Source organism: Lemur catta, chromosome 10 (assembly GCF_020740605.2).
Source record: "Lemur catta isolate mLemCat1 chromosome 10, mLemCat1.pri, whole genome shotgun sequence".
Classification (NCBI taxonomy): domain Eukaryota; kingdom Metazoa; phylum Chordata; class Mammalia; order Primates; family Lemuridae; genus Lemur; species Lemur catta.
In genome coordinates, this window is record NC_059137.1 from 2,647,339 (window position 1) to 2,668,414 (window position 21,076).

Genomic DNA, 21,076 nt, shown 5'->3' on the forward strand with positions numbered 1-21,076 from the left:
TGTCCTCCCAGCCACGGGCAGCGCTGCCAGAGCCAGGCAGGTGTAGGGCCAGCAAACGCTGGGTGGATGCATGAACCACCCAGGCCCACCACAAGTCCTGCGCCCGTGTCACAGGAGCTGTTATTATCTGCATCGTGCCCAATGTACAGACAGACAAACGGAGGCTCACAGAGTCGAAATGATTTGTCCAAAATCACACAACTGACAAATGACAAAGATGGAACACAAAATCAAGCTCCCTACAGCCAGGCTCCCCTCACCCCATCCTGCCAGAGTGGCCCCGGGAAGACCCCACGGAGTTGACTCATCCCCCGGGCACAGCAGCTGCGGTCAAGGGCGTGCCCCCTGGAGTCCCGAAGTCCAGGGCCAAGTCCAGGCCAGCCTGTCACAGCGGAGTGGCCTTGGCAGGTAGCTGGGCGCTTCAAGCCTCTGCTCCTCGATGAGCGAAGGGGAAGTGGAGTCCACCTGCCCTGGGGCAGCACAGCCAGGCCCCATCTCTACAAAAACTTAAAATGTTGGCTGGGCCCGGTGGTGCTCGCCTGCAGTCCCAGCTACTCGGGAGGCGAGGCAGGAGGATTGCCTGAGCCCAGGAGTTGGAGGTTGCTGTCAGCTGTGATGATGCCACTGCCTCTAACCTGGGTGACAGAAAGACACTGTCTCAGAAAAAAAAACAAAACAAACAAACAAAAAAACCTTCCCTACCCCCATGCAGATGACAAGGAAAAGGGGGCTCTAAGGGAGCCTTGGGGGGCCTGGGACAGGCTCCTCCTTCCTGGAAAGGTTGAGGCTAGTGATTTCCAGGAGGGGACAGGAGGACCCCACGTCTGTGTGCTGCCTCTGAAACCAAAAGTACAAAACCAAACAAACCAAGAGGAACATTTATGGCTTCAAGGTTAAGTTGGCTCAGTGGGACGAGGAGCTGGTCTGGCGACGTGGTTTTTCTTAATCCTGACACAAACGCCACAGAGACCGACAAGCGAACCCTCCCATCACAACACGACCTTCCCAGCAGCACCGGGAACCCGTGAGGCCGCGCCGGCAGCTGGCAGCCTCCAGACACCTGAGTCGGGGCAGCCTGGCCTGGCCCTGGGCCCAAGCTCCCACCGCACGGACCTGTCCCCTCCGTGGCTGCGTGCCTGTTTCCTCTGTTTGTCTTTTGGATTCAGAAGCCCAAACAGTCACGGCGGCCCAGGACGCTGTCCAGTCGAGGGTCCCTCAGAGCTCGGGACTTGCATCGACCAAAAACACGGCACCTGAGCTGGGGCCTGCCCCCCTGCAGGGCAGACCACCAATGCAGACACCCCAGCGCCACTCAGAGCTGCCCAGGGGCCCGTCCTGGCGGGGTCGAGGGCCCTCTGCCTAGCTGCTCCAGCCCGGGATGTGCTGGCCGCCACCCGCTGCCCAGCTGCACACACGGCCAGGCCCCGGGAAGCACATCCCCAGGCGGGGGTGGCACAGAGATGGCCCAGCCGGAGTGGGCAGGGCCGGGGCAGCCCAGGGCACCAGGAGGGAGCGGATACCGTATGGCCATCCGGAACCCGGACAGAGGATGTTGACAGGCAGGGGGACAGGCCTACAGGACACTTCCTGTGGCAGAGACACAGAGCCAGGGGCCACGGCCGCTCCAGAACACAGCCAGGAGCGACCTCAGAGCCCAGCCCAGCCCCTGCTTCATCAGTGGAGCCCCATCTTAGCCTGAGCCCTTGAGGACCCCTCCCCGGGGACCACCGACCTCTCCAGGACGTGCCCTTCCCCGAAGGCCCCAGTCTGAACCTCACGGAGTGGCCTGCGGGCCGTGCACAGACCCACTGAAATGACATTCGGGGAGCGCAGGTGCACCTGGCAAGGGGGAGACAGGGACAGACATGCAAACCCAGCAGGCAGGAAGCCACTGGGCGTCCCCCTGGATCACTCCCCTGCCTCCTGCCTGCCCTCTGCGTCTGAAAGCGCCATCTCTGTCTGTCCCGGTCAGTCCTTTCTGTCCCTCCTCCCGAAAGTCGGCAGCACAAAGGCAGAGGTTCTGCCTCTGCCGCCAAAGCCCAGAGCCAGGGCCCAGCCGACGGGAGCTGAGTAAACCAGAGTGACCCCGGCCAGCCCCCGGGGGGCAGGGGAGGCACAGCCCGAAGCCAGGGGCAGAGGGCAGAGCCGGCCAGCCCGGGGCCATCTCCAGACTCGGGCACCGGCTCTCTGTCTCCCAACCCGCCCCCCACCAGGCGAATGTCCTGCCGCACCAGAACCTGCCAGCGTAAAGCTCACGTCCACATGCCCCTCGCAGCTCGAGGCGGTCGGGACATGAAGACGCCATGCACATGTCAGCTCTGAGCGGCTCTCGCTGGTCAAGCTGTGACAATGTGAGCGCCAGCATAAATGATGTGAGTAGTGACGGTGACAGATTATAACGCATGGAGTGAAACAGAGAACCTCAAGCCAACGTGGAAAGAACGGGGGGGGGGGGGGAGGAGGGAGGGGGAGGGGGGAGCGGGGGGGGACACTCATATGGTCTCAAAGTACCTTCTTTAAAACACGTGTTAACGGCAAAGAGCAGCAGAGCAGCTTCACGGTGAGGTCGAGGAACCCGTCTCAGTCCCACAGTTAAACGTGCCCTCCCCAACAATGGGACAAAGGTAAAGCTCAAGACACCTGCCAGCCGGTGAGGAGGGGACACCTGCCAGGAGGTGAGGAACGAGCGCAGCACGGAGGCTGTGCTGTTCCCTACAGGGGCAAACCCCGAATGGGGTCAGACAAACCCACACGGGGGACATTCTGCAAAAGGAGCCTGGACCTCCCAGAGTGCCACAGCCACCAAAACCAAAGAAGGGCTGGGCAGGGTCCCAGGCCGAGAGGCGGAAACAAGGGAAGGCCGCACAGGACCCGAGGGTGCCCTGCAGCTGAGGGCATTTATTGGGATGCCTGCAGAAGCCTAAAAAGGGATGACGGATCGCTGTGGCCTCCCGGGTTGAGATGGCCGCGCCCTGGTGACAGAGGAGAGGGCCGTTGTTCGTAGCACACTTGGTGAAACCTCCAGGGATGCACAGCACCAAGCTGCCAACTTACCTTCAAATGGCTCTAAAAAACTTATTTGTACTGCACTTACAACTTTTCCATGAGTCAAAATGTTTTTAAAAATAAAATCTACCAAAAAAGACAAAAGAAGAAAAGGCTTCCTTGTCTCCTGACAGCCTGCCTTCCTCTGCCCCCCGCCGCCTCAGTCTCCTGCCTCGGCCACACCAGCCCAGCACCTCCTGCCTGCACTGGGGACTCTCCGGGTAATTGAATGCCTCTTTCTCAGTCAACAAGCACGTCACCCACACCCACTGGGTACCCTTGCTTGACTGGAAGCTCCACGAGAGCACGGATGGACCCAGCCTGCTCCTCGCCCCTCACTAGGCACAAACCCGCGTGGCCCGTGGCAGGTGCTCCGGGATTACTCCTGGATGAAGGGAGGGAGCGGAGGAGGCCAGGCTTGCGAGACCGGAGAGGGGCAGCCGCGCCACAGCCCTGCCTCGGGGGACTCCCAATCTGCTCTGGGTTCTGCAGAGCGAGCAGTAAGAATCCTCGCGTGGTAAACAGTGGACCGTGCAAGGCCACAGATATACCCACAACACTGGGAGCCGAGAGCCAGGCTTGGGACACTGAGGGACCAGCTGGGGAGAGGGTGAGCTCAGAGGCAGCTTCCCCGAGGGGGGCCCCTAAGCCCCCTCCTACAGGAAGGGCCGGGCTGGAAGCGGAGTCTCCCAGCAAGGGCACAGCACACGGTGGGCATGGATGGAAAAGGCATGGCGGGAGGATGCCGAAGGTGGCCAGGCTGGAGTGTCAGGGAAAGGCAGGAGCAGGAGCTGAGGTAGCAGACAAACCCCGGCCACACCGGGTGGTGTGGGCAGGTCAGAGGCCAGGCAAGCGGTGCCCCAAAGGTGTAAGCTGCAGACCGCCACAAGGGCGGTCTGCTGGCACAGGCCACCTCTGGACCTCCCATCCGAAGCTGCTCCAGACACACTCGGTCTCTCATCAGCATCAGCAGATTGTGGCCATATCTAATTAGTTTAATTAAACCCACGGTGGCTCCCAGGCATTTTGAATAAAAAAATGAAATAAGGTCAGGCGTGGTGGCTCACAGCTGTAATCCCAGCACTTTGGGAGGCCAAAGTGGGAGAACTGCTTGAGCCCAGGAGTTCAAGGCCAGCCCGGGCAACATAGCGAGACCTCATCTCTACAAAAAATAGAAGAATTAGCCGGGTGGCACAAGTACCTGTAGTCCCAGTTACTTAGGAGGCTGATGCAGGAGAATCGTTTAAGCCCATGACTCTGAGGCTGCAGCGAGCCGTGATCGCACCACTGCACTCTAGCCTGGGTGACAGAGCAAGACCCTGCCTCTAAAAAAAATTTTTCTTTAAATAAAGCATATCCTGCCAGCTCCAAGAGGGCATGACCAGGTGGGCAACTGGTATCTCTCTGTGACCACCTCCTAGTACCTGGCTCTGTACACAGCAGGAGCTCATTAAATGCACATTGCTATTTTGGTGCTTTAGGGCCATTAACTCAGTTAAGATAAACTCAAAGTAGGAAGGGCTCTCCAAATCCTCGAAAACAGGGTGTCACCAGGAGAAGTTGGTGGGGCATTCTGGTGTGGGCATCACAGAGGCCTCTGAGCTGGACAGTCCCACACTCTGTGACAGGCAAGGACATGGGAGACCCTGCTGTGTGCCTGGAGGGGCCCTGCCAACACACCAGGACCCACATACCCATGAAAACAACACACACCCCCTCACCCCACCCATCCCATGACAACAGACACACACCCCTTATCCGTCCATCCCATGACAACACACACCCCTTACCCCACCCATCCCAGACAACACACACCCCTCACCCCACCCATCCCAGACAACACACGCCCCTTACCCCACCTATCCCATGACAACACACACCCCTCACCCCACCCATCCCAGACAACACACGCCCCTTACCCATCCATGACATGACAACACACACCCTCACTCCACCCATCCCATGACAACAGACACACACCATGAAAATCCAAGAATGTGGCCCGAAGCATCTGTCAGAAAGTCAACAAGATGGCCTACGAAGTCTTTTAAAGTTATAATTTATTTAAACACTCTTGGGAGGGAGACCTGGGTAGGTCGCCACCTCTCTGAACCATCACCGTCTCATTTACGGAACCGGATGGCACCCAGGATCCTGCCTAGCCCACGGCAGCACGGGTAAGCAGGAGCAGCTGCGATGTCTCTTGAGCTCCAATCACTGTGGGCCGAGGTGACATCTTCCCTTCCCTCGTAGGAAACGTAAGTTTCCTGGAGAGCAGAGAACAGCCACAGAGAGGCTGTGAAGTCCCTCTCCCGAGCCTTGTTCAGCCACACGTGGTAAAGAAAGTGGTTTCCTTACCTACGAACACACAGACGGCTGTCGGGCCAACCAATTCGGTGTGAGTTAAAGCAGCACCTGCAGCTGTCCCTGTGCCGGCAACAGATGCACACAGGTGGGCATGACCAGCCCACCCCACGTGAGAGGAGGGGGGAGTGGAAGAGGCGACAGGCTCTCAGCTACAAAGGGCGAGACCTGCCAGTGTTTAGACCGTGACCCTGGAATTGCTGACGTGCCAGGGAAACACAGCACCTTCCGCCAGCAAATCCCCACAACATGGCTATGAGGTGGTGACCACGACTGCCCTCATCACAGAGACTGGGAACTAAGGCCCCGCAGGTCCCTGCTTACCTGGGAGGTGACAGTGCCAGGATTCAATCAGAGCATGTGGCCACATGGACCCTTCACCATCTGGTCCTCCCTAGCACCCAGCCTCCCAAGCCCCCTCCCCTGGGCCAGGGGCGGCAGGACTCCAGAGGACTGTGTCAGTGCTGCCCTGGCAATGGCTCCAGGGACCCGGGAAGTCTCCGATTTGAACTTGCAGCAGAGGCTGAGCAGAGCCACCTGCCACAGCCAGGGGCCCCTCCTCCTCCCACCCTGCCCAAACCACAGCTGGGGAGGGCAACTCCAGGCCCAGCCCCCTTTGTGCAGACCCAGCGCTGCCTCTGCCGGAGCCCTGCCTCTGCCGGAGCCCGGGCCTTCCTGCCAATCAGCCGGACCCCGCCTAGGCGGCCCTGAAGTTCAAACCACATGCAGAGGCTCCTACCAGAGCCAGCTGTTCGCCCACAGGACCCTTCTCCCCTCGGTGTCTCTAGCCACGAAACGGGGAAAGTACTTCCCAGCCGCCCGCGGGGCTCTGAGCAGCACTCTGCAGTGGGCGCCCACCGCGGGGAGGTACCGCTGGGGCAGTGGTGACGGCTGGGACGTGCTGAAGGATGACCATAGGGCTCCCTTCGCGGCTGTCATTACCGAGTGGGAGGGCGGCCCCCTTCCCCCGGGGCTCTCCTTTGTCAGCAGCCACCCCATCCCAGAGAGGGCCCATCTCCTAGGAAACACGGGTGTCCCAAAGGGCAGAGGCCTGGCGGCCTGGAGCGGCTCGAGCCCTGACTCACCCCATCCCGCCCTCCCGGCCCCGCGTCCGCCCAGGTCCCGCCGCAGAACCGCCTCTGTCCGCAGTTCGAGGGCAGCTGGGGAAGGGGCTGCGGCTGGGGCACGGCGCGCCCAGGCAGTGCGGGCCGGACCGGGCGCCCCCTCCTCTCCCTCGGCTCCCCCCACCTCTGCGCTGCGCCGGGTCGGGGTTTCGCGACCCCCGAAGGGCGGGACGGGACCTCGATTCTGCTCCATTCTGGGCCAAGTTCCCTCTACGGGGCCAAGAAAAGCAGCTCCGGCCGGCGCAGCGGACATTTTCCTGCCCGGCCCTGCGGCCACACGCGTGCCTCCTCCGCGACAAAGGCCACCCTCAAGGGCCCGACGGAAGGGTGGGGGTGCTGGGGAGGCGACGAGGCTCCAGCTGGCGCCAAGTAGAGCAGCCCTGGAGGCCTCTGAAGCGGCTCGACCCGGGCCCAGGTCCTGGGGGAGGCGGAGACCGACAAAGGAGAGCCCCGACCCACCCGCTCCGCTCCCGCCCGAGGGCTCCCGCCCCCGCCCCACCCGGCCCCTCGGCCGCACCCGGGGCAGGCGCAGTGAGCCCGCCCGCCGGTCCTCCGGCGTCCAGTCTTCAGTCGCAAAGCCCGAGAGTGCGACCCTCGACGCGGCCCCCCGGCGCGGCAGGCTTCCTGGGGCCAGCAGGGACAGTCGCAGGGCCCCGGGCCAGGGGAGCGGGCGGCAATGCCCAAGTCTCCCCGCATCCCGGGAGGCTCACACCGAGGAACGCGCGCACCCAAGCAGTACCCGCGGGCAGCGGAGGATCGCCCCAGGCTTGGGGGACTTTGGCCAACTTCGCACCTCCGAAGGTCGCCACTCAGAGGAGCCGGCTTGGAGGCCCCGGGCGCGCCCTCTCCCTGCCGGCCCTCCCGCTGCCCGCGACATCCCGCGCATGGCAGCCCCAGCTAGTGCGATCCGGCCTCCCGCGGCTGCGACCTCCGCGTTCCGGTAAGCGCGCCCCTCGGCGCGAACGCCCGAACACCGGCGCCCCTCCCGCCGCGCCCGGACGCTCACCTGGGACATCTGCGGCCGGAAGTTGATGTCCTTTAGGTCGATGGAGCCGGGGCAAAGGTTGTGCAGCAGCTGGCACAGAAGGACCCCGTCGCGCAGCGCCTGCGCCAGGTCGAAGACCACAGCCGAGGGCCACACGACGCGGTGGTTGGGCGGCAGGACCTTGCAGTCGATGAGCCAGCGGCCACACTGCCGCCACTGCTCCATGGCGTCCGCGGCGCCGCGCGCCCGCCGCGGCTGGGCCGGCTGGCTCAGGGCAGCGCGCGAGCCCAAGTGCGGCGGCCTCGGGGCATCCCGCCTCCCGCGCGGGGCTCGGCGGCCGGGGCGGGGCCTCACGCGGGCGGCCCTGGGTCCCCGCTGCGCCTCCGCGCGTCCCTCTTCTTCCTCCTCCTCCTCCTCCTCTGGCTCCTCGCGGGCCGCCGCTCCCGCCCACGTGCGGCCGCGGGGCGGGCGCCGGGCAGCGCGCCGGGTCCCCCTTCACGCACTCGAGTGCCCCGGGGCCCCGGGCCGAGCTCCTAGCCGCCCGCCGCAGCGGCGCTCCCCGATCCGCCCCGCGGGGCGCCGCATTCTGCGCTCCGGGCGCCCCGCGGCCGCTGCCGCTCCGGCCCCGCCCGAGACAAAGGCCCGGCGGGTCGCTCGCTCGCGCGTCCCGGGCCTGGGCCTCCCGCGTCGCCGCCGCTTTGTCCGCCCGCCCGCGGCTACACGCTCCGCGCCGGACGCTCCGACTCGCTGACTCCGCGGCTCCGGGGGCGGGGGGCGCAGGGGGCGCGGCCACGGCCGGGCGGGGGCGGGGCCTACGCGCCCGCCTGGCACCGCCCCGCGCCCCCAGCGCCGCCCCCGCCCCCACTTCCTGCCCCGCCGCAGCCCACGAAAGTTGCGGTGGGCGGGGCCTGCGCGCCAGCCTGGGTCCCACCGGCTCGCTCCCGGGGTGCCCGGACTTCTGGGGCCCTTCTCCCGGGGCGAGCGACCGCGCGTGGAGTAATGGCCGGGCGTCCCTCGTGGGTGCCGCTGGACCTCCGTGGTGGTCAGGAGGTGGTCCCTGTCGCGCTGGGCGCCTGGGCATGGCCGTCTGGGAGGAGGGACCGGGCTAGGGACCGGGCTAGGGCCCAGGCTTCCCGCCTCCCCTTGGCGCATCGGGCTGCCCTGGCGGGATCACTCGAGGCTGCAGGCACAGGGGCCAGGGCTCCCCAGAGCCCCCTTCCCGCCCTCTGCCCTGGCTGGGGACCGCAGGAAGCCATCCGACCCCACACAAAGGCCAGGGGATTCTCCTGGTTTGGGCCCAGAGCCCTGGCCACTGGCAGCTGCCCGGAGGGCAGATCCCGGGGTCCCAGACGGAATATGTGAAAATAGTGGGAGAGAGGGAAGGAGCCCTCCCGCCCAGGATCGCAGCCGCCCCCACGCTGCCTCGCCCTGATCTTTCTGGGCCACGCCCTGGAGGGGCCGCTTTCTGTCCAGCTGGCAGGGCCTGACAGTGGGAGGGACTCCGAGGACAGCAACAGCAGATCCTGCCATGGAAATTGTGTGGGTCTGGCGCAGCTGCAGGAGCCCTGGGTTCCCACTGCTGATGCTCGGGGGGGCCCTGGGCAAGTCCAAGCCCCTCTCTGGGACTGGCTCAGTCATTGGAGTTGGGGGCAGGAAGGGGAGGCAGAGAAGGGGAGGTGACCAATATGCCAAGGCCTCCCACCCAATGGCCCAGTACCCTTCTCCCCTGGCTTACATGGGCAGGGGCCAGAGCGGGATGGTACCCCCTCACTGCAAGCCCAGAGAGGGTCCTCTGAGCCCAGGGGCCCTTCCTGGGGTCCTGTTCTGGGAATTGGCCTCTGCAGAGAGCCAGACCTGCCCCTGCCCGGCTTGAGGAGGAAGCATGGCATCCAGGCCCAGGTGTGGCCCGTGGAGAGAAGTCAGGAGGGAGCTGGCCCTGCGGGGCTGACAGGTGGGCTGCAGCTGCTGTCCCGGCACCCTCTGAGGAAGCGGCAGTGGGGACTTTGTGGATGGGCACTAGGAAGGAACCCTGGGGGGCGGGGTAGAGGGGCCTTCCTTGCCTGAGGATGAGGGTGGACCCTCCAGCACCTCCCTGAGAAATCCTAAAGCCGGGAGCGCAGCCGAGCCCCAGCCCCTCGGCACCCCCCGCGCAGGCCCCCTGTGCAAAGCCTGGTCTCCACTGCAGAATGGGGAGGCTCCCCCCTCTGCCCGTGAGGAATCCCCAGAAAAAGCGAACCAGGGGCCTTGCAGGGCGCCTGGGCAGAGGGGGCTCTGAGGGGAAGGGCTCCCCACCCTCCCAGCCCCCGCCTGGGGCCCCGTTAATGCCTGTGTCCCTCTCCCCAGGTAGCTCCCTCAGCAAGAAAGGGGCCTCTGTCCTCACTGCCCTTGGCCTGCCTGCCTGGGCAGGGAACCAACACAGAGGACCAGACCAGGCCTGGAACAGGCACCACCACCCCCAACCCCCCCAACCAGGCAGATGTCCATCTGCCGCCCCCTGGCGGTGCAGAGGGTGCTGCCGCCACCTGGCCGCCCAGCTGCTCCGGGGAGAGGGCCCTGCCCGGGAAGAGCCTGCACTGGGAATCTGGGCTCTAGCTTGAGACCAGCCAAGTCGGGAGACCGTGGCCAGCCATGGGGGGTCCCCAGCCAATCTCTAGGCCACCCTGATTCGCAGGTCCTGAACCAGACAATGGGGACATTCGCCTGCCCTGCATACCTCACAGGGTCCTCGGGAGGCTCTGCAGGCAGGACGGCTGTGAGTGAATGAATGAATGAAACCTGGCAGAAGCTCTCTGGAACGCTTAGCGTGGGTACAATGGGCACACTCTGAGCAGAGTGTGGAAGGGGACTGCTCGGACTCGCTGAGGGTTGCTTGCGGGAACATCATGACATTTAATTCCTTCGTGATTTAAAAACCGACACGGGATTGTGTCAACTCAAAGCATACATCAGGGAGACTCACCAAGAGGCCACTGTTCCAGAAGATCCTACTCCATCCACATCCTGTTGGACTGGGAGCCGTTTGCTGGGACTGCCTTCTGCACACCCCCAGGGGGCGAGATTCCCATCGCAGACCACCAATGAGCAGAGGAAACCTGGGGGCAGGAGGTGCCAACACCGGCCACACTCCCGACATGAAGGAGGCCACAGATGTGGGAAGAGGGTGTGCGGGGCAGCCTGGGGGAGCTTCCTGAAGGAGCTGAGACTTGGGTCAACAGAGATTGAGCATGCTTGTGACGAGAGGGGTGACATGAGGGGTAAGCACAGGAGAGCTGTGTCCACCCAGAGTGGGGCCTGGGCGAGTGTCAGCTTTTAAACCACGATGAAATTAAATGTCACCATGTTCCTGCAAGCAACCCTCGGCAAGTCTGAGCAGTCCCCTTCCACACTCTGCCTAGTGTGGCCACTCCGGACCCTCCCCCCAGGTCCAGGCCACTTCTCCATGGCCTGTTTCCACCCTTCAGCCCATCCTCAGCAGCCAGGAGGACCTAGTCACACCTGGGGTAGACTCTGTCACCTCTGCACCGACGGGAGCTCCCTGTGGCTCCCACCTCCCTGGAGAAAAAATCTACTTTCATTACAAGTGCCCCTCCCTCACTGACCGCATCCGTGGCAGCTCTCCCTGGCTCCGAGCCCTCCAGCATGCCCTGCACATGTGTGCCTCGGGGCCTTTGCACACGCCATCTCGCCACCTGGGCCCTTCCTGACTTTGAGCCCACCTTGCCTTTCTTCTCTGCACTGTCACCACCATGTGCGTAGGTTGCTTTGTTCATCCCATCCCTCAGCATGTGTCCCCTCTGCTGCAGCAAGAGCCACCTCCAGCCTGTCCCGGCCTCAGGCCGGGCTCAGCACATAGCAGGTGTTCAGGAAATACTCGGTGAACGTGTCACCAACAGCTTGGCAAGTCACTCTTACTACGATTTTAAAATCCAATATGTTCTTATGTAGAAGCCACAAATGTGTTAAACTGATTGAAATGTCTTAAAAAAGGCAATATAATCTATTTATTGATCTGTGGCATATTTTAACATTATCACTATGTAAATCAACACCACACTACATAAGATTTGCACTTACATAGCACGTTGTCACCTTCAGCTCCTCTTACTTTAACAGCATTAATAACTGTGATAGCCACTCCTGTGTCACGAGTCTAAATGCCTGGCCTAAGAGATGGTCACCTCCCATAAGCCTCCAGCCACTCCAGCCACTCCAGGTGCTGGCCTTGTCCTGAGTGGGCAAACACAGAAATTGACACACGGAGCCCACCAGTGGGCTGCCCAGGCACCCAGCAAGGCACCAAGGAGGCCAGTCCAAGTGCCAGGCCTCGCTGACGTGTGCACGTGCAAGCGAATACTGCCGTCGGGAGGGGTCTCCCTGCCCGGACCTCTCGGCTGTCCCTGATACACTGACGTGGGAGCGGGGGGCGGGCAGATGTTGGGGGACAGGAATGTTGTGGTATGTGAAACACATAGATACAGAACCAGCCACAGAGCAGTGCCTTAAAACACACAAGCACGCACACGCACACACACACCGTCCCCCCACCGCAGTGCCAAAACGGGCCATCAGTGCCGACTGGAGCGGCAGAGTTGGGAAGTGGGAGCAGAGGAACCAGAGTCCACGTCCGGGAGGGAAGCGTGGCTGGCATGTTTCACATGCCCTCCAGGCCGGGGAAGCCGCAGACAGGGACCATTGGGGCAGGGGCTCAGGCAGAGAGGCGGCAGCGGCTGTGTGCGTGGCACGAGGACTTCTGTGCCCAGCAGTAACTCGGGCCATGAGAGATGCTCCAGCTGCAACTCGGCAAGTCCTTCCTGCTCCCAGGCCCTGGGCAGGGGCACCCACACCCCGGGACGGAGGCGCTGTCATTGGATCTGTGGTCCAGAGGAAGACGGTTTCAGCGCTGGAAGGGCTTGGCCGAGGTTATGCGACTGGCGGAGGCTGGATTTAAACCAGCTCCAATACCGAGTCCATCTTCTGCGGTGCCTCCTGCCAAGTGCTTTGCTTTTGTTTTCTGCTAATGCTGTCGTGGCTGCAAGGGCGGCGGCACAGGAGAAAGCTTCGCCCTCATCCGGTCTCGTCCTCGTCACTGGGCAGCCGCGGGGCCTGGTTTCTGAACAGCAACACGTGGGCCTCTGAGCATGTCGCCTGCCACAGTGGAAGGTCCCTGAGAGCTTTTCACACCCCCAAACGTCGGGACCGTCCCTCACACACAGCCAGGCGGGCGCTTTGTCAGCCCAGGTCTCCCCACTAAGCACCAGGACCTGCTGCGAGGTCTGGAATATTCATCAAAAGGGCGGAGGCCGAGGGGCCCTCATTCCACAGCCGGGGTCCGGACACAGACTGAAGCTCCCCATTGAAGGGGCCCCACCCAAGGCCACTGTGTGTCTATCACCCCTCCAGCACCCCACATCCCGCCACCCGTCTCCCTCCCTTCCGACGGGGTGGGGAGGTGAAGGTTTTGACCCTTCCCGATACGGCGGGGTGAAGGCATTAGTCTCATGTCCAAACCATATGAACATACATTTGGCAAATTCCATTTATAGCCACATCATGCAAATTCAGCTGTCACAATTTCCCGGGAAATTATAGGTGTAGAAAGAGACCATCTGGCCCCCTGTGGAGTCAGAGTACGCCTGACTAGGGTGTTGGGTGTGGGCTTTTTACATTTTGTTTGAAAAGGTAAAATATAGACATTTTACTCCTTGCTGCTTGAACTTTCAAAATGAAGTCAAATGCTATAATCCATAGATTGCACCCTAAACTGTGACCTTTGACATCTTGCTGCCAAATGGCCATGGTCTGGCGTCTCCCAGTGGCTGTCTAGTGTCCTCCGAGCCGGCCTGGGGCTCCTTGTGTTGAGCCCAGGTGTTCAGGGTCACATGGTCTAGGCTCCAGGAAGGGAAGGGGTCCCCAGAACTTAATTAACTTGGGGGCATCGGGCTGGGAAGCGGACTTAGGGCAGACTCAGGATTTCTGCGGGACAGAGAGGAGGGGTCCAGTCCAGCCAGGGAGAAGCGCCAAGCCCCACGGCCGGCTGTAAGTTATGGGACATGAGGGGTGATGCCCCTGGGGCACCTGACGTCACTGAACACGTTCCTTGGCAGGTTCAGCTGACCGCACTCTGGGAGCTTGGGCTCTTACTGAAAGGGAGGCAGCTCATCATGGGGTTAGGAACACAGCCCAGGAGAGCCCCCACCCTGAATAACGTTCCCTGCCTCCCTTTGCCCTGGGCAACAGGCACCCCCGCCCTGGGCCACCCAGCTCGCTCCAGCCACAGCCCCTCCAAGGGCAGTAAGTTGGCACAGCCAAGGGGACGTGCCCACCCCACCCTACTGGGCCACATCCCTGCCTGACCACAGAGCAAGTGCTCCAAGCCGTGCGACCTTTCTCTCACCCCCGAGAGAGACCCCGCATCCCCTGGCTGCCATCCCCCACCCCCACCCACCCTCCCACAGCCACTGATCTGCTGTCTCTGCGGATCTGCCTGTTGGGGACACTCCATATAGAGGGATCATGTGACGTGTGGCCGTCTGTGTTTGGCCTCCCTCCTCCAGCCCGACGCTGGCCTCAGTCACACTGTGGCACGTCCCAGCGAGCGCCTTGGTGCTTTTTATGGCTGACTAATGATTCACTGTACATGGAACCCACTTCAGTACTGCCTTTTATTTCATTCAGTATATTCAACATCCTATCATTTCAGTATGTAATCAGCACAAAAACCTATTAAACAGACATTTTACATTCCTTTTTTCTTGCTAAGTCTCTGAAATTCGGTGTGTATTTTATACTTACAGAACATTTTCATTTGAACCCGACATTTTCATCAGAAGCATTTGATATGCATTCAGGTTCATAAAATTCACAGTTCAAAAAGTAGGTCTGCATCCCAAGTTGTTTCAAATATACTTAAAAGTTTGCCAAAAATGGAATGAGTATCAATTTTTAAATTAATTAAAATGAAATAAAATTAGCAGTTTCTCAAAGCTACATTTCATGGTCTCACGAGTGCCAGTGCCTGGTGGCTCAGGACTCACCCAGCACGAGACGAGCGTGAAGGGCCTGGGGTCGGGGCAGCTCTGTCTGAAGCCTGGCTCTGTCCCCTGTCTTGTGACCTTCTGTTTCCTCCCCTGTGAGTGGCCATAGCGAGACTTGCCCCATCCCGGTCAGGAGCCATGTGAGACCAGGAGGGAAGGGGTTTAGCATCGAGGCTGGTGCCCAACGCCCATGGAAGAAGAGAACTTTCTCCTCCATCATCTCAGAATCCGGCAGGCTTTGCCCGCTCCTGGGAGACATTCCACACAGGCAGGCTCTGGGGACTGCCCAGCTGCACGCACATGCGTGTGCACGCCTGTGCTCGTGTGCGTGCGTGTGCGCCGGCAGCCGGGGAGAGGGTGGTGATGCTTCCCCAAGGCTCGATGGAGGCTTTCTGCTCTCTCTTCTCCACCCGCCCCTGCACCCGCCCCATCCCCGCTCTGCGGGAAGAGAGACCACCCCTGCTGTCCTGGCCATGCCCCTGCTCCGCGAAGCCCACCTGTGTCCGTCCGCACAGAAACCTGCACGGCCATACTTACAGCAGCGCTATTCTTATAGCCAAAAATATCCACCCAAGACAAAATATAGACAAACAAAATGTGGTCTATCTGTACAGTGGAATATTGTTCAGCCTTAAAAAGGAAAGACATTCTGATCCACGCTGCACGTATGAACCCTGGAAATACTCTGCTGAGCGAGAGAAGCCAGACACAAAAGGCCACACCTTGTATGATTCCATTTGTATGAAACGTCCAGAACAGGCAACTCCACAGAGAGGGAGGACATCAGGGGCTGCTTGGGGATGGGGGGAGGAGGGATGACTACCAATGGGTACAGAGTGTTAGCGGGGGTGATGAAAATGTTCTAACATTGATTGTGATGGCCAAGCGTGGTGGTTCATACCCGCAAACCCAGCACTTTGGGAAGCCGAGGCAGGAGGATCGCTTGAGGCCAGGAGTTTGAGACCAGCCTGGGTAACATAGCAAGACTTCATCTCTACAAACAATAGAAAAATTATCTGGGCATGGTGGTACGTGCCTGTAATCCTAGCTACTCGGGAGGCTGAGGCAGGAGGATGCCTTGAGCCCAGGAGTTTGAGGCTTCTGCGAGCTCTGTGGTGATGCCATTGCACTCTAGCCTGGGCAACAGAGCAAGATCCCATCTCTAAACAACAACAACAAAAAATAAATTAGAAGGGATTATGGTGATGGTTGCACAACTCTGAGGATATAACAAAAACCACTGAACTGTACTTTAAGTGGGTGGACTGTGGGACATGTGAATTGTATTTCAATGTAGCTGTTTACTATACTCAACACAAAAACAAAATCCTTGGGTCCCACTGTCCCCTGAGTGCATCTACCTTTCTGGGCACAATTCTCAAGGCCCCCTGACCCCCACGCAGCCCCTCAGTCTAAGTGCCACCACACCTCATGCTCCTGCAGTTCTCGCCGCACTTAGGTGTGCCAGGGGTCCCCCAGCAGTAGGGTCACGGGATCCTGGCCCCCTGGGAAATGTGTGTGTCTCCTAAAACCCAGCTAGCCCACCCCTTCCCCCGTGGCCATCTCCTGGCCTCCCCAGTGCCCTCTGCACCTTGCTTGGAGACCCTGCAATGTCCACGTGGATCTGGGTGGCCTCCTGGGAGCCTGGCCTATGGTCTCACCCCCTGCGTGTCCTCCAGGCACGGTGCCCGGCATGAGTTCATTCCTCCCATCTATCCAGTCCATCCAGAAAATGCTTCCTGAGCACCCGCCCTGCCTGAGGCCTGGGGACACACCAGACATGGAACTAGCCAGAACTGCCACAGAGTGAGGAAGGAGGTGTCAGATGTGTCGGGGCAGCAGAGGCTGCCAGTGCTGGCCTCTTCCCTCCTGGGGAGGTCTCAGGGGTCCTGGCAGGCGCCGTGTTGCTTCTGAGCAGAGCTCAGCCCCTGCAGACACCCTGAGACCTCCCCGCCCCCGCTCTTCCTGAGCCTCATCCTGATGCCATGTGGCAACTGCCCCAGCCTAGCAGAGGTTCTCACGGCCAAGCCATCCCCAACTCCGATCTGCCAGGTCACCAGGCTCAGCCCGGTTCCATGGGAGGGGGCTTCGTGCGGGGCCTTTGCAGGTTTCTTGGCTCCATCTAGCGGGAGAAGACGAGGTCCCGCTGCAGCACGTCGGGCTGGAGCACACAGCCCTGCTCTCGGCTTCCGGCTCCTGGCTTCACACCTGGCTCACCTGGATTCTAGGAGGTCCCTCCAGCAGCCCCACATCCCTGAATTGTTCAGCCCCTACAGGCTTACTCTGCAGAGGGCAACCGTTTCTCTCAAACACCAGTGGGTCCCAGCGCCATTGCCACAAGGGGCGGGCAGTCGGGAGGTGGATGCCTGGACACTGCAGGCCATTTCTGTCACCAGGGACCTTTGGCTCAGATCCTGGCCCAGCTGGCTCTGCTCCTCCTAGGCCCCCCGCTGCCTCAGGCATGGACTTGGAGGTGGCCACCCCGTGGTTCCCACACACTGGCCATTGTTCTCTGCACACGGGGTCTGTGCCATGGTGGCAGGTGTGCCCACCGACACAGAGGCGGGCTGACCTCTCCTCCTGCCAAACATTTAACTTGCGCTGCGCCAGGCGCTGCTCTATTACTGCTTCTGCTCTGGCCTGAGGCCCCCTACCGCCATGGCCAGAGAGGCCCAGCCACACTCCAGGAGGGGCCTGACCCTCCCTCGCCCCCCACCGCCTCTCTGCCAGGTCCCGTGGGCCCCTCCCTGCCCTCCCACCAGCCGGGGCGACTACAGAGCTACTGTGGACCGGCTGGTGACTAGAACCCACTGCTGATGGGAGGAGGGGTGCTGGCGTCCCTAACACGAGGAAGCAGTCATTAAAACTCTCCCCAGCGGGGAACCGGGCTGAGATGCCGAGCAAGGGAACGTATTTGGTGGTGGGATGCCTCAGACGATTGAAGGGTCGGAGGGAAGGGTGATCGTTAGAACTCTGAAATGAAGGCATGGCTATTGCAGGGAGCCATGAATGCACTGCAGAAAGTCTGACCAGCTGAGGGTGATTAATCACCCTTTTAAGGCAAAGCGTGACAGCCAGAGGACCTCCTTGGCAGCATGCACAAAGAGGCTTTCGTCTCCGGGAGCTACAAGGCAGGAAAGCTGAGGACTAGCCCCAAGCCCAGCCAAGGAGCTCCAGGGAAGGCCAAATCCTCAAGCCCAGCAAGTCTTCCTGGCCTGGAGCCAGGCCTGACGGGGCTGCAGGGGCCACAGGACTTGGGATGGGGCATCAAGGGCAACGATGCACTCCGGAATCAGCTATCCCCGACCCTTGGAAACCTCCGGGCCAGTAGAAGTGGCCATCCCCCTCCACCAAGGCTGGCACTTCCCCACTTACCTGATGCCACCTGATGCCCTCCTCGGATGTCACACCTCTGCTGCAGGCAGGCAGCATCCTTGGGTGTTGCTCTGTGTCTTGAACTAAAATTTAGGGACCTCAGGTTTTTATTCTCTAAGAGCCACATAAAAAGTATGCCATAGCCATTGAATCCGTTTTTGGTACAATTCCTGGGTTCCCCAGAGACTTTCACTGGGCTCATTGTCCTAGGTGACCACAGGGGACAATTTATTGTTTTGCCCCTTTGTCCCGTTCCCTAAGACAAGCAGTATTTTCATTGCTTCAAGCCACACCCTAGCTGACAACCGATCCAAGGTTTTCTCCGTTTCTTCTGCACCAGTTTCTGTGTTGGGGTTCACAGTGGGTTGAATGGTGGACCCCAAAAAGATGTATCCACGTCAAATTCCTGAAACCTGTGAGCATCCTCTTATTTGGAAAAGTGGTCTTTGCAGATGTAATTAACTTAGGATCTTGAGACGAGGAGACCTTATTCAAGCAGCCCTCAATCGAACGTGTCCTTATTAAGAGACACGCAGAAGAGGCCACACAACCACAGGGGCAGAGACTGGGGTGATGCCAAGGACGGCCAACGTGGCTGGGAGACAGGTACGGAACATAGTTTCCTCCAGAGCCTGTCAAAGCAGGGTAGCCACGCCAGCAACTTAATTCCGGACTTCTGACCTGCAGAACTGTGAAAGAACAAATTTCTGTTGCTTTGAAGGCACCAAGTTTGTGGAAATGTGATACAGTTGCCACAGGAAACCAATGCAGAGCTCCTCCCTGCAAGTAAAAGAGGCCAGTCTTGCACGAATCAGTCCGGAAACAATACTGGTGGCTCACAGGCTCTCTCGGAAGCTCACACACCCGGCCTGGAGTGGGCAGCAGTGAGGGTGGCCGGGAGAAGCCCCCTGCCGCGGCCACACCGTCTTTTATGGGCCTAACTTTAGGAGTCATGGAGTGTTTCTGCCACCTACTCCGCCTTAAAAGAGAGTCACCGAGACCAGCTCACATTGGATGGGAGGAGGATTCCATGGCAGTTTTGTCTAGAGCCAAGCCAGGGAATTTGAGGACAAGTTTAGTTAGTCCTCTGGCCGTGAGTTGCTCATATCCCTCCCGGCCCCCACCAAAGCCTCATCTACTATGGCCTCATGCTCTTGTTATTTAAATTAGGTCCACGTGCAAAACAGGGTCCTCAGGTGCAACTCACTGTGTACAGTTCCTCTCCATGCTCAGACCCGTGGACTAAAAGGCAGATCAGCTGCCCCTCCTGCACATCTGTGAGGTGGGGCCGAGATGCGGAGCTCGAGGAGTGGGCTGGGGGACACAGCGGCCCACGTCCTAACCTTGCTGAAACCTGGCTGGGCATTTTGCCACCTTCGTTGCGGCCCTGGGAACGATTCCTCTTGGCTCCACCCTCCGAATCCTTGTTCCCTCCTGTTCACGCAGGCTGTGTCTGTTGTTGTGTATTTGGATGTGAGCTGTGATGACGCCACTGCACTCTAGGGGTGACAGAGAGAGACTGTGTCCAAGAAAAAATTATTAATATTAGTTCTATGTATCTTCTTTCTTTTTTCTTAATCAGAGGCTTATCATTTTTATTAGTTTCTTTAATGAGATGAACCAAATGTTGGCTTTGTTGGACTTTGTATGTTTGTCTTCTATTTAATTCATTTCTTCTTTCATCCTTATTCCATCTACTGTCTTTTAGTCAATTTTTGCTGCTCTTCTTCTGACATCTTGAGATGGATGCTCAGCTCTTTAGGTGTTTTTTTAATTTTTTTATTTTTAAAAAATTTTTGTGACAGGGTCTCGCTCTGTCACCCAGGCTGGAGTGCAGTGATGTGATCACAGCTCACTGCAACCTCCAACTCCTGGGCTCAAGCGATCCTCCTCGCTCAGCCTCCTGAGTAGCACAGTGGCTCATGCCTGGCTAATTTTTTTTTTTTTTTTAATTTTTGTAGAGACGGCGTCTTGCTCTGTTCCTCAGGCTGGTCTTGAACTCCTGGCCTCAAGCCATCCTCCTGCCTTGGCTTCCCAAAGTGCTGGGACTACGGGTGTGAGCCACGGTGTCCGGCCAGCTCTTTAGTTTTTAACTATCTTTCTTTTCTAATATATGCTTTTAAGACTATAAATTTTCCGCTAGGCATGATTTTAACTGCATCCCACAAGTTTTTGATGTGCTGTATTTTATCATAATTCAATTAAAATATCTAAAACTTTTTATTGTGAATTCTTCTATGATTCATGAGAAGTTTAGAAATATATTTCTTAATGATCAAATGTATGGGTTTTCTTCGGGTTATCTTTTTATTATCTCTTTATAGACTAATTTTCTTGTGGCCCTATTTATGTAAGATTTAAATGCTTTGAAATTTGTTGAAACTGATTTCTGGTCCTGCATATGGTCAATTTTGGTAAATGTCCTGTGTGTGTGTAAAGAACATGCATCCTACAGTTGTGGGTTTAGTGTTCCTTGAACATCCATAACAGCAATTTTCTCAATTCGCATTGGAGAAAGCCATAAAAATAAAACTTCAAGAAGGAAAAGAACAGATACCAAGTGAGAGCATTATGGGAGTACCCCAGGAGATGGGTGCAGAAGGAAATAGACCTAATCGTCAGCGGGCTGTTATGGGAGTTCAAAGGAGCAGTATGGGGGCCTGGCTTCCTTGGCAGAAATGTAGAATTTAGAACTCTATTTTTGATAGTATGCCTAGGACACTATTTAATTAATTAAAAATAATTCTATCAATTATTAGGAATAGGAATGCTAATAGTAACAGCAAGAGCACCGGCTCCTCCTCCTCCCCAGCTCCTCCCCCAGCTCCTCCCCAGCTCCTCCCCCAGCTCCTCCTCCCCCTCCTGCTCCTCCCCCTCCTGCTCCTCCCCCTCCTGCTCCTCCCCCCTCCTGCTCCTCCCCTCCAGCTCCTCCCCCCTCCTGCTCCTCCCCTCCAGCTCCTCCCCCTCCTGCTCCTCCCCCCTCCTGCTCCTCCCCTCCTGCTCCTCCCCCCTCCTGCTCCTCCCCTCCAGCTCCTCCCCCCTCCTGCTCCTCCCCTCCAGCTCCTCCCCCTCCTGCTCCTCCCCCCTCCTGCTCCTCCCCCTCCTGCTCCTCCCCCCTCCTGCTCCTCCCCTCCAGCTCCTCCCCCCTC

At 59.3% G+C, this 21,076-nt stretch overlaps 1 protein-coding gene across 1 annotated transcript in view; it reads right to left on the minus strand.

Annotated features, from left to right (window-relative positions):
• Positions 1-7,852, minus strand: part of VAV2 (vav guanine nucleotide exchange factor 2) — a 147,030-nt gene extending 139,178 nt beyond the window's left edge. The window contains exon 1 of the mRNA XM_045562303.1: positions 7,540-7,852. Coding sequence (XP_045418259.1) covers positions 7,540-7,743 — 204 coding nt within the window. The 5' untranslated portion in view covers positions 7,744-7,852. The remainder of the gene's footprint in view (positions 1-7,539) is intronic.
• Positions 7,853-21,076: the final 13,224 nt, after the last annotated feature.